This window comes from Chlorocebus sabaeus, chromosome 20, assembly GCF_047675955.1.
Source record: "Chlorocebus sabaeus isolate Y175 chromosome 20, mChlSab1.0.hap1, whole genome shotgun sequence".
Lineage (NCBI taxonomy): Eukaryota > Metazoa > Chordata > Mammalia > Primates > Cercopithecidae > Chlorocebus > Chlorocebus sabaeus.
Genome location: NC_132923.1, coordinates 108,325,031 through 108,337,515, shown reverse-complemented (window position 1 = coordinate 108,337,515; position 12,485 = coordinate 108,325,031). Strand labels below are relative to the sequence as shown.

At 47.0% G+C, this 12,485-nt stretch overlaps 1 protein-coding gene across 1 annotated transcript in view; it reads left to right on the top strand.

Moving 5' to 3' along the window:
* Positions 1-250: 250 nt before the first annotated feature.
* The window catches only part of YTHDF2 (YTH N6-methyladenosine RNA binding protein F2), a 36,339-nt gene continuing 24,104 nt past the window's right edge, over positions 251-12,485 (top strand). The window contains exons 1-4 of the mRNA XM_007979750.3: positions 251-737; positions 1,243-1,267; positions 1,844-1,923; positions 6,307-7,890. Coding sequence (XP_007977941.1) covers positions 711-737; positions 1,243-1,267; positions 1,844-1,923; positions 6,307-7,890 — 1,716 coding nt within the window. The 5' untranslated portion in view covers positions 251-710. The remainder of the gene's footprint in view (positions 738-1,242; positions 1,268-1,843; positions 1,924-6,306; positions 7,891-12,485) is intronic.

The window sequence follows — 12,485 nt, the reverse complement described above, 5'->3', positions numbered from 1 at the left end:
CGCGGGGGCGGGGGCGAGTCACTCCCGGACAGGGCCCCCAAGAAGTTTCCCTGAGGGCGGTGTGACTCCCCAGGGGTCGGGTTACCTCCCAGATGGGGGTGGGGTATCACTTGCAGCTGGGAGGCAGGTTCATTTTAAGGTCTCGCGGGCTTTGGAGGCCCCTCCCTCACTGAGAAACCGGCTTTTGTCGTTTTTCTGAAGCCAACGCTAGTCTTTCCAGGTGTTAGTCAAAAACCTCGTGGTGCGACCCTGGTCGTCCCCAACCCCCTAGGCCTTAATCCCGGGGCGGTGGGGGCGGGGAGGCCGTGAGCACAGCTTCCGCTCCTCCAATCCGCCAGAGGGCGCCGCGGCCGGCCTCTCCCTTCCCGGGGTGCTTCGCGCCAGGCCCCTTCCGCGTGGGTGAGTGAATGTGAGAGTCAGCGCTCGCGCCGCGCGCGCCGTCCGCCTCCGCTGTTCGGCGCTCTGCTTTCGGCGGTGAGGGGCGGGCGCGCGCGTAAAAGCATAGAGACGGGCGTTGAGCTCTTGGGCTAGAGCGTCGCCGAGTCGGAGCCGGAGCTTGAGCCGCGCGCTGTGTCTCCGCTGCGTCCGCCGAGGCCCCCGAGTGTCAGGGACAAAAGCCGCCGCCTGCTCCCGCAGCCGGGGCTCATCTGCCACCGCCGCCGCGCTGAGGAGAGTTCGCCGCCGTCGCCGCCCGCGAGGATCCGAGAGCCATGTCGGCCAGCAGCCTCTTGGAGCAGGTACAGGCCCGGCCCGCATGCCTCGGCCATTGTGTGAGGCGAGAAGGAGCCCGACTAGGCCAGGGCCAGCCGCCCCCGGGCAGGCCGAGCCGAGGCGGCGCCTCTCGCGGGCCGGGTTTCGGGCCTCTCAGGCCGGCCGCGCCCGGCGCCTCGCCCTTAGCCTGCTCTTCCCGCTTCTCCTCGGGCCTTGGAGCCCACGGGCCGGGCCGCGCGGCGTTCCCTTCTCTAAGCGGGCCTCGTTTTCCTTCCTTGTTTCCTTCCCCTTCCTTAAAGCCCTGGGTTCCTCGCGTTGCAGCTGGCGCGTGTGCCGCGTTTTCTTCCCTGCCCCACGGGCCTGGCGCTCTCCCCCGCCTCCCATTTTCAGCCTCTTCCTCACTACCATTCCTGACGCCTCCCCTCGGGCCTGCTCCTTTATTCTCCCTTCGGGCCCTGCCTTAATTTGTTCTTCCTTTTCCATTTCTCCTTTGGACAACTTGCTGCTCGGCGACGTTTCCTTCCCCTGCAGAGACCAAAAGGTCAAGGAAACAAAGGTAAGCCCCGCTCCGCCGGTGGCCCTGGGCCGGGAGGGGGACGCGGGGCGGTGGGGGCGGGGTCTCCGGGAAGCGCCCCGGGCGGAGGACCTTTCGGAAGCCGCTTAGTTCGCAGGTGCCGCACACTTAAGTATTTGACCCTTTCGGTGTGTTCTTGCAGCTGGCGAACAGCTTTTTCGCTAACAAGGAGTAATTCATTAAGGGTGGGGGTGGATTGGGTTTTGAAACGCTCCAGGTCCTTAGTTTCCTGTAGGTCTTAAAAGGCCTTTGTTTTTCATCCTCGTGGATCACTCTCTGGAAGTACTCTCATGTGATGGGGGAGGGGAAGCGGGAGGGAATGGAAATCCAGAGGAGCCAATAAAATGACCTTTTTAGATCAACTTGCTTTGGGTGGTGGGGGACATTTTCACTGGCGACTATCGCTTCAGCATTCACTCTCATCTCGTACCCTTTTGAAGTTCAATCTTACATACTTTGTTAACTAGTAAGGTTTTTCTCTAGTTAGCATATATGGACTAATTTGAGAGGAAGATTATAGGATTGGGACACTCCTAATTGAGTTTTTTTTTTCTTTAGTACAAAATGGATCTGTACATCAAAAGGATGGATTAAACGATGATGATTTTGAACCTTACTTGAGTCCACAGGCAAGGCCCGTGAGTAGTTAACTATTTACATACCTGATCGAAGGGTGTATGTAGTATATTCTTTCTCTGCCTTCTACCAATACATCCCATTTTCTGAGGATTCACTTTCTTTTTTCTTTTTCGAGACTGAGTCTCGCTCTGTCGCCCAGGCTGGGGTGTAGTGGCGCAATCTTGGCTCACTCCAACCTCCGCCTCTCGGGTTCAAGCGATTCTCCTGTCTCAGCCTCCTGAGTAGCTGGGATTACAGGTGTGCACCACCGCTCCCAGCTAGTTTTCCTGTTTTGTTTTTTTTTTCCTAGTAGAGATGGGGTTTCATGTTGGCCAGGCTGGTCTTAAACTCCTGACCTCAGGTGATCCACCCGCCTGGCCTCCCAAAGTGCTGGGATTACAGGCGTGAGCCACCACGCCTAGCCGAGGATTCACTTTCTTAATACCTGTATTTTTTCTCTGCCCTCTCAGGAAATCTCATGCTCTGAGGGTTCACCTCCTTGATACCTATTAATGTGCTACAGAACAGTTTCTGAAAATGTCTGAGGCTGTTGAGATTTCCATCTCTGTAATGTCAGCAAACATACCGTATTGAGAACGTAATACTGATTACTGGCAGTAACATATGCGTGAATAATTATCTTCCTCCTTACCAAGAATGTAGCAGTGCAGAATTTTTCTTGCAAGTGTTAAATATTCTGAATTTTCACCCCAGAAAACTTTGGATTAGTGTTATAGGGAAAGTTCTAATACAAAATCACCTGGAGGCGGGAAGATCTCTTGAGCTCAGAAGTTTGAAGCTGCAGCGAGCTATCTATGATCATACCTGTGAAAAGCCACTGCACTCCAGCCTGGGTGACAGAACAAGACCTGGTCTCTAAAAAATAGTCACCTGAACTTCATTCAGTGCTGGAGGACTGGATCTCTTTCTTTTCTCTAGTTTATGGGTTCTTAGATTATCAGAACTATTTTGGAGTTAGGAAAAAAATTTTTTTTTGAGACGTAGTGTTACTCTTGTCACCCAGGCTGGAGTGCAGTGGTGCAATCTCGGCTCACTGCAACCTCAGCCTACCAGGTGATCTTGCCCGCCTCAGCCTCCCAAGTAGCTGGGACCACCATGCCCGGCTAATTTTTTGTATTTTTTGTAGAGATGGGGGTTTCACTGTGTTGCCCAATCTGGTCTTGAATTCCTAAGCTCAAGAGGTCCGCCCTCCTCGACCTCTCAGAAGTGTTGGGATTACAGGTGTACCCCACCATGCTCGGCTGAGTCAGGAAATTTTTGAGTTGAGCTACAGCTACATCTGTGGAGACTAACTTTATTTTTCACTGAAGGGAAGTATAGGATTTATAAAATGGAGTGAAAGTTAAAATACTGTTTAGCACAAAGATCAGTAATGTTGGAGGTTTTTGCGGTGTAATCTTTTAGTGTAAAGTTGCATGTAGATTCAAATACTAATATGACCTGTGCATGTAGAAACTTGTTTGATTCAGCAGTTCTTTTGTGTTATTATCTCTGATCCCAGAGACATAGTTACATAGTTGTAACTAATATAACTCCCCAGATTAATAGGCCGAAAGGAAAATTGGCAATATGTCTTCCAAAATGCTCTAAAAGGTCAAGAAGTTTATAAGTTCTGAAGATATGCTGTATGAAATACAGTTAGTAGTCCTGAATAATTGCATGCGCATATATGGATCTGATTATCACATAAAACTTGTAGAATCCCTGTGTAAAATTTTTAACATTAAAAGTATAGAAACCACTTGAGCAAGTGATTGGAAAAAAGTTTTCACAAAACACAACCAGTTAATCAGGAAAAGTAGGGAAGGAAGTAGAGGAATGAACTATTAATAGGTTCCTGCTATTGAAGTAGTTTGCTTACGTAATCATTATAACAGGGAGAGTGGGAGCATTTAGAAGCATAATTCTAGGTAGTTCTTGTAAAACATTGTGTAATTCAGATTTTTGAGCTTGAGCATGTGGGAGCCTGCCAGTTCAGGTGTAGATATTCAACTGTATGTTGGCATAACCTATGATATTAAGTGCATTTGATTTTTCTTTCTCAGGTAAGCCAAAGCTTAAATGTCTTTGTTTAAAAAAATTTGGGTGGTAATATAAATCTTAGATTAGTAGATGAGGAAGGGTAACCTGAGAATCTAGTTTATTGTCTAGAGTAAGTCATCTACTTTTTTGCCAACTTTTCATTACCCTATTTTGGAATAATACTTCAAGTTTAATCCATTGATTATAGGCCGAATTTCTTACACACATGGATTTGGGTCTGTTAAAATTTTTTTTTTTTTTTTTTGAGGCGGAGTCTTGCTCTGTCGCCCAGGCTGGAGTGCAGTGGCACGATCTCAGCTCATTGCAATCTCCGCCTCCTGGGTTCACGCCATTCTCCTGCCTCAGCCTCCCGAGTAGCTGGGACTACAGGCACACGTCACCATGCCTGGCTAATTTTTTGTATTTTTAGTAGAGACGGGGTTTCACCATGTTAGCCAGGATGGTCTTGATCTCCTGACCTCATGATCCGCCTGCCTCGGCCTCCCAAAGTGCTGGGATTACAGGTGTGAGCCACCACACCTGACCTAAAATTATTAACCTTACCTTTGTGAGAACTTTTAAATGTGAAAAGGGTATGTGTAAAAAGACTTCACTTTTGTTTGTTTGTTTGTTTGTTTTTTTTGAGGCGGAGTCTCGCTCTGTTGCCCAGGCTGGAGTGCAGTGGCCAGATCTCGGCTCACTGCAAGCTCCGCCTCCTGGATTTACGCCATTCTACTGCCTCAGCCCCCCGAGTAGCTGGGACTACAGGCGCCCGCCACCTCGCCCGGCTAGTTTTTTGTATTTTTTAGTAGAGACGGGGTTTCACTGTGTTAGCCAGGATGGTCTCGATCTCCTGACCTCGTGATCCACCCGTCTCGGCCTCCCAAAGTGCTGGGATTACAGGCTTGAGCCACCGTGCCCGGCCCACTTTTGTTTTTATGTATGTATGTATGTATGTATGTATGTATTTATTTATTTATCTATTTATTTTTTGAGACGGAGTCTTGCTCTGTCGCCCAGGCTGCAGTACAGTGGTGCAGTCTGGCTCACTGCAACCTCGTCTCCTGGGTTCAAGCAATTCTCCCACCTTAGCCTCCCGAGTAGCTGGGATTACAGGCAGGTGCTGCCATGCCCGGCTAATTTTTGTATTTTTAGTAGAGACGGGGTTTCATCATGTTGGCCAGGCTGGTCTCCAACTCCTGGCCTCAAGTGATTTGCCCACCTCAGCCTCCCAGAGTGCTGGAATTAGAGGCGTAAGCCACCGTACCCGGCCTGTTTTTATTTATTTATTTTTTAGACAGTCTGGCTCTGTTGCCCAGGCTGGAGTGCAGTGGTGCCATCTGGCTCACTGCAACCTCTGCCTCCTGGATTCAAGTGATTCTACTGGCTCAGCCTCCTGAGTAGCTGGGACTACAAGTGTGTGCCACCATGCCTGGCTAATTTTTTGTATTTTTAGTAGAGACTGGGTTTTGTCATGATGGCCAGGCTGGTCTCGAACTGACCTCAAGTCATCCACCCCTCTCTGTCTCCCAAAGTTCTGGGATTACAGGCAGGAGCCACTGCACTCAGCCATTTTTCTCATTTTACATCCTCCAGAAACCACTGTGCATTTCCTTTTCAGGTTATAACTAAGTAGTGGAATCTGTTGATATTCCCAGATAGTTTGCTGAGAGGCTAGCACTATAAACTGGTAGTGAATCTTGCTTTTGGGTTTATGATTGAGAAATGACTACAGACATTTGGGCTAGAACTTGACATTTCCATTTCTTTTTGTTACTATTTTATTATTACCTGGTTCGCGTAGGTAGTTGCTAAAAGGATTACCTCAACATTCAGGACTTAGTTTGTGAAATGCTAAGTTTTCTCTTAGTTGTAGTACTAAAGCTAAGGCCCATATTCACTGTATCAGCTTAACTTTAAATGTTTAAATGTTTCAATTACTACACCAAAATGTCTATGATATAAAAAATGCCCTTGTGTTTATAGGAAATCATCTGATGTGCTGCACACACTTTTTTTTTGAGATGGAATTTCACTCTTGTTGCCCACAGGCTGGAGTGCAGTGGTGCAATCTCAGCTCACTGCAATCTCTGCCTCCCGGGTTCAAGTGATTCTCCTGCCTCAGGCCTCCCAAGTAGACAGGGTTTCGTCACGTTGGCCAGGTTGGTCTCGAACTCCTGACCTCAGGTGATCTGCCCACCTCCGCCTCCCAAAGTGTAGGGATTACAGGTGTGAGCCACCATGCCCAGCCTGCACACTCTATTTTATAGTATATTTGAATTGTGTAGCTAGGTTGGGGGAGGAAAGAGCCTGATAATAATTCTTTGTGTTTTGATTTGCCTTTTTTTTTTCTTCCACAGAATAATGCGTATACTGCCATGTCAGATTCCTACTTACCCAGTTACTACAGTCCCTCCATTGGCTTCTCCTATTCTTTGGGTGAAGCTGCTTGGTCTACTGGGGGTGACACAGCCATGCCCTACTTAACTTCTTATGGACAACTGAGCAACGGAGAGCCCCACTTCCTACCAGATGCAATGTTTGGGCAACCAGGAGCCCTAGGTAGCACTCCATTTCTTGGTCAACATGGTTTTAATTTCTTTCCCAGTGGGATTGACTTCTCAGCATGGGGAAATAACAGTTCTCAGGGACAGTCTACTCAGAGCTCTGGATATAGTAGCAATTATGCTTATGCACCTAGCTCCTTAGGTGGAGCCATGATTGATGGACAGTCAGCTTTTGCCAATGAGACCCTCAATAAGGCTCCTGGCATGAATACTATAGACCAAGGGATGGCAGCACTGAAGTTGGGTAGCACAGAAGTTGCAAGCAATGTTCCAAAAGTTGTAGGTTCTGCTGTTGGTAGTGGGTCCATTACTAGTAACATCGTGGCTTCCAATAGTTTGCCTCCAGCCACCATTGCTCCTCCAAAACCAGCATCTTGGGCTGATATTGCTAGCAAGCCTGCAAAACAGCAACCTAAACTGAAGACGAAGAATGGCATTGCAGGGTCAAGTCTTCCGCCACCCCCGATAAAGCATAACATGGATATTGGAACTTGGGATAACAAGGGTCCCGTTGCAAAAGCCCCCTCACAGGCTTTGGTTCAGAATATAGGTCAGCCAACCCAGGGGTCTCCTCAGCCTGTAGGTCAGCAGGCTAACAATAGCCCACCAGTGGCTCAGGCATCAGTAGGGCAACAGACACAGCCATTGCCTCCACCTCCACCACAGCCTGCCCAGCTTTCAGTCCAGCAACAGGCAGCTCAGCCAACCCGCTGGGTAGCACCTCGGAACCGTGGCAGTGGGTTCGGTCATAATGGGGTGGATGGTAATGGAGTAGGACAGTCTCAGGCTGGTTCTGGATCTACTCCTTCAGAACCCCACCCAGTGTTGGAGAAGCTTCGGTCCATTAATAACTATAACCCCAAAGATTTTGACTGGAATCTGAAACATGGCCGGGTTTTCATCATTAAGAGCTACTCTGAGGACGATATTCACCGTTCCATTAAGTATAATATTTGGTGCAGCACAGAGCATGGTAACAAGAGACTGGATGCTGCTTATCGTTCCATGAACGGGAAAGGCCCCGTTTACTTACTTTTCAGTGTCAACGGCAGTGGACACTTCTGTGGCGTTGCAGAAATGAAATCTGCTGTGGACTACAACACATGTGCAGGTGTGTGGTCCCAGGACAAATGGAAGGGTCGTTTCGATGTCAGGTGGATTTTTGTGAAGGACGTTCCCAATAGCCAACTGCGACACATTCGCCTAGAGAACAACGAGAACAAACCAGTGACCAACTCTAGGGACACTCAGGAAGTGCCTCTGGAAAAGGCTAAGCAGGTGTTGAAAATTATAGCCAGCTACAAGCACACCACTTCCATTTTTGATGACTTCTCACACTATGAGAAACGCCAAGAGGAAGAAGAAAGTGTTAAAAAGGTAACTCACTTAACATTCTTAAGATTTTTAGGGAAGGAGGAATTAGAACAGAAGTATTATATATAGTGAACCATTATTAAAAACTCTGTAAATGAATACAGTATCACTTAACAGTTCAAGACTTCATAGAAGTATAATTGGTTCTGATACTTGAACCCTAATGTGAAGGTATGTGAGAACATTAGTAGAGGACAGAAATACGAACTTTGAAAGGAAAGCAGAAACAGTACACAATGCAGAAAGAGGTGAAGAATGAGTCAAAGGAGATGCAGAGGGGTAATGGAAGTGATAAAACCATAGAAATTAAAGCAGAAGATTGAGGCTATAATATGGCAGAGAAAAATCGAAATTCCTCTGTTGGATTAACTTGGCTTCACTGGGGTTTTGTGGTTATTTTCAAGAGTCAATATATCATCACCAACTCTTGAAATCACTTCTATCTTCCCTGTGACAATTGGCGGTGTAAAAGAGTCACTTTCTGATTCCTCTGTAACAGGTGGGAATCTTGGGCAGAATGATGAGGAATGGATTCAAACTAGAGTTGAATTTGAAAGAGTTGGTAGCGTTTGTGAGTGTTGAGTGAATGTAAACTTTAGCATTATAAAAGGATAATAAAACTAGTTGGAGCAGATAGTCATATATTATCTGGGATTTATACTTACTTTTTTTTTGATAGGGTCTCCCTGTGTTGCCCAGGCTGGAGTGCAGTGGCATGATTTTGGCCCACTCCAGCCTCCACTTTCTGGGCTCGAGTGATCCTCCCATCTCAGCCTCATGAGTAGCTGGGATCACAGGCATGCACCACCATGCCCGGCTAGTTTTTCATATTTTTTGTAGAGCTGGGTTTTACCATGTTGTCCAGGCTGTTCTTGAACTCCTGAGCTCAAGTGATCTGCCCCTGACCCTTCCCAAAGTGCTGGGATTACAGGTGTGAGCCACTGCAGCTGGCCTAGACATTGTTAAACATAGGAAATAGGTGAAAAGATTATAGGCAAGGAGAAATTTTTCTTTCAAGATATATATATTAGTGGTTGAGAGAATCCTGAGCTGATAAATCTCAAATATAAAAGTCTAACAAGCATTGTTTTCCTTAAATTTGTTAAGAACTCATAGGGATATTATATGTAATCTGGAATCTGAGGCATTGTTAGGCGGCTCTGAGAACTTACTCCTTTTAGCAGTGGAAGAAGGGCTCGTCGGTACAGTCTTCTTGGAGGTATATAGTTAAAGTAGGGTTAGTTGCTATTTTGCCTTCCAGTGTGTACAGATTAATAAGAAATGGAGTTATACTTGTCAGTGACTCCTCTCTTCCCCGCAATTTAATAGTTGAACTTAAAGTCTTCCATATTAGTCCAGGCACAGTGGCTCACGCCTGTAATCCCAGCACTTTGGGAGGCTAAGGTGGGCAGATCACCTGAGGTCAGGACCAGCCTGACCAACATGGAGAAACCTCATCTCTATTAAAAGTACAGAATTAGCCAGGCATGGTGGCACATGCCTGTAATCCCAGCTACTTGGGAGGCTGAGGTAGGAGAATCACTTGAACCCGAAAGGCAGAGGTTGTGGTGAGCCAAGATTGTGCTCTAGCCTGGGAAACAAGAGCTAAACTCCATCTCCCCACCACCCCCCCAAAAAAACTACCATATTTTGGCCTGGTGTGGTGGCTCATGCTTGCAATCCCAACACTTTGGGAGGCCGAGGCAGGAGGATTGCTTGGGCCCAGGAGTTTAAGACTAGCCTGGGCAGTGTACTAAGACCCCATCTCTAAAAAAAAAAGAAAAAAAAATTAGCTGGGCATGGTGGCACACACCTGTTCTGGCTACTCTGGAGGCTGAGGAAGGAGGATCACTTGAGCCCAGGAGTTTGAGGCTGTAGTGAGCCATGATTGCATCACTGCACTCCAGCCAGGGCAACAGAGCAAGACTCTGTCTCAAAACTAAATAAAATTTACAGTGTTTTGTAGAAAAAGTAGTTTATTGGTGCTTTTTGCTAGACATCTGAAGGGCTCTAAAGTGATCATCAGGCTCCTGATTCTAGAGGGACAAGTAAGGAGGCCATGATCTTTTAGGCATCTTTTAGTGGCATAGCAGATTTATAAATGTGTGAGGGGCATCTAGGTGCTTGGTTTATCCACTTGAAATGTGTACTATCTTATTAGTCTTTCTAATAAAATTCTGTCCTACATCTTGTGATTAAAAGCAGGAAGGAAATGATGAATTTAATGCGCAGCATAGTTGTTAAGATAGACTTGTGTGTGTTAGGGCCAGTGGAGAAATTTGGGTTCATTTTCTTTTCAATTTTGCATTGCTGGGGTCAGATGAAAAACTATGGGTTTACACATGGAGTAGCAGGCTGGGCGTGGGTGGCTCTTGCCTGTAATCCCAGCACATTGGTAGGTAGAGGTGGGCCGATCACTTGAGGTCAGCAGTTTGAGGCCAGCATGGTGAAATCCCGTCTCTACTAAAAATGCTAAAAAAAAGGGCCGGGCGCGGTGGCTCACATCTGTAATCCCAGCACTTTGGGAGGCCGAGGTGGGCGGATCACGAGGTCAGGAGATCACGGGTTTTCATGTGAAAACCTGTCTCTACTGAAAATATAAAAAATTAGCCGGGCGTGGTGATGTGCGCCTGTAGTCCCAGCTACTTGGGAGGCTGAGGTGGGAGAATGGCGTGAACCCGGGAGGCGGAGCTTGCAGTGAGCTGAGGTCATGCCACTGTACTCCAACCTGGGTGACAGAGCGAGACTTCGTCTCAAAAAAACAAAAAACAAAAAAAATACTTAAAAAAAAAAAAAAATTGCTGGGTGTGGTTTTGGGCACCTGTGATCCCAACTGCTTGGGAGTCTGAGGCAGGATAATTTCTTGAACCCGGGAGGCAGGGGTTGCAGTGAGGTGAGATCACGCCACTGCACTCCAGTCTGGGTGACAGAGGGAGACTCTGTCTAAACCAGTCACAAATTTGGGTTTTGTTAATTTAGCTTTTGGCCAGGCGCTGTGGCTCACGCCTGTAATCCCAGCACTTTGGGAGGCCGAGGTAGGCGGATCACCTGAGGTCAGGAGTTCGAGACCAGCCTGGACAGCGTGGTGAAACCCCGTCTCTACTAAAAACACAAAAAAATTAGCCGGGCATGGTGGTGCATGCCTGTAATCCCAGCTACTTGGGAGGCTGAGGCAGGAGAATCACTTGACCTGGGAGGCCGAGGTTGCAGTGAACAGAGATCATGCCATTGCACTCCAGCCTGGGCAACAAGAATGAAACTCCATCTCAAAAAAAAAAAAATTCAGCTTTTAATCAAGTATGTATTTTGATTACGTTTGCTAGAGTGGTTCAGTTAATGATAATTGAACCTGATATGTAGGTGTAAGATTCCTGTGTTGGAATTGACCAGCCTTTTAATGTTTTCATAGAATGAATGCAATAATAAACAGAATTTAGGGTCTTTGGTAAGCTAACTAATGGTTCTTTTTTTTTTTTTTTTGAGACGGAGTCTCACTCTGTTGCCCAGGCTGCTGGAGTGCAGTGGCTTTGAACTATTAGCCGGGTGCGGTGGCTCATGCCTGTAATCCTAGCACTTTGAGAGGCTGAGGCGGGCGGATCATGAAGTCAGGAGATCGAGACCAGCCTGGTCAACATGGTGAAACCCTGTGTCTACTAAAAATACAAAGATTAGCTGGGCGTGGTGGCGGGTGCCTGTAATCCCAGCTACTCGGGAGGCTGAGACAGGAGAATTGCTTGAACCAGGAAGGCACAGGTTGCAGTGAGCTGAGATTGAGCCACTGCACTCCAGCCTGGTGAAAGAGCAAAAGTCTGTCTCAAAAAAAAAAACATAAAAAAATAAAAAAAACCCATTCCATAAAGACTTGATAAGTGAGTATCCTAGTTCTCAGCTGGTGAACAAACCACCAAATAAAGGCTTCAGTTATACTTGTGTCAGGTTACTTTTTAGTTTACTCTCTTGTAAGAACTGCTGGGATTGGCTAGGCTTGGTGGCTCACGCCTGTCATCCCAGCACTTTGGGAGGCCGAGGCGGATGGATCACAAGGTCAGGAGATTGAGACCGTTCTGGGCTAACATGGTAAAACCGCGTCTCTACGAAAAATACAAAAAATTAGCCGGGCGTGGTGGCAGACGTCTGTAGTCCCAGCTACTTGGGTGGCTGAGGCAGGAGAATGGCATCAACCCGGTAGGTGGAGCTTTTAGTGAGTTGAGATTGTGCCACTGCACTCCAGCCTGGGTGATAGCAAGACTCTGTCTCGGAAAAAAAAAAACAAAAACTGCTGGGATTTCAGGAATATGCTTCTAAGCCCAGTTACCATTTTAGTTAGTACTGCCTTTTCTGTTGGTTACTATTTTCCTTAACATTTTTACATAACTGATTGTAAACTGTTCTTACAATCTTTATTAGGCTTTAAAGAATAAGCAGATTTTATGAGAATGGGTCTTATAGCTCGTTGAGACAGTGGACTCCCTTAGGTGAAGTGTTTGTGTGTGTATCTTTGTAGTATTTATGAGATTGCAAAAGCTTTCATGCCAAATGGGTGGTAACCCCATAAAGAAGTAGGGAAGTACTTAAACTTCATCCTGAAGATGATGTCA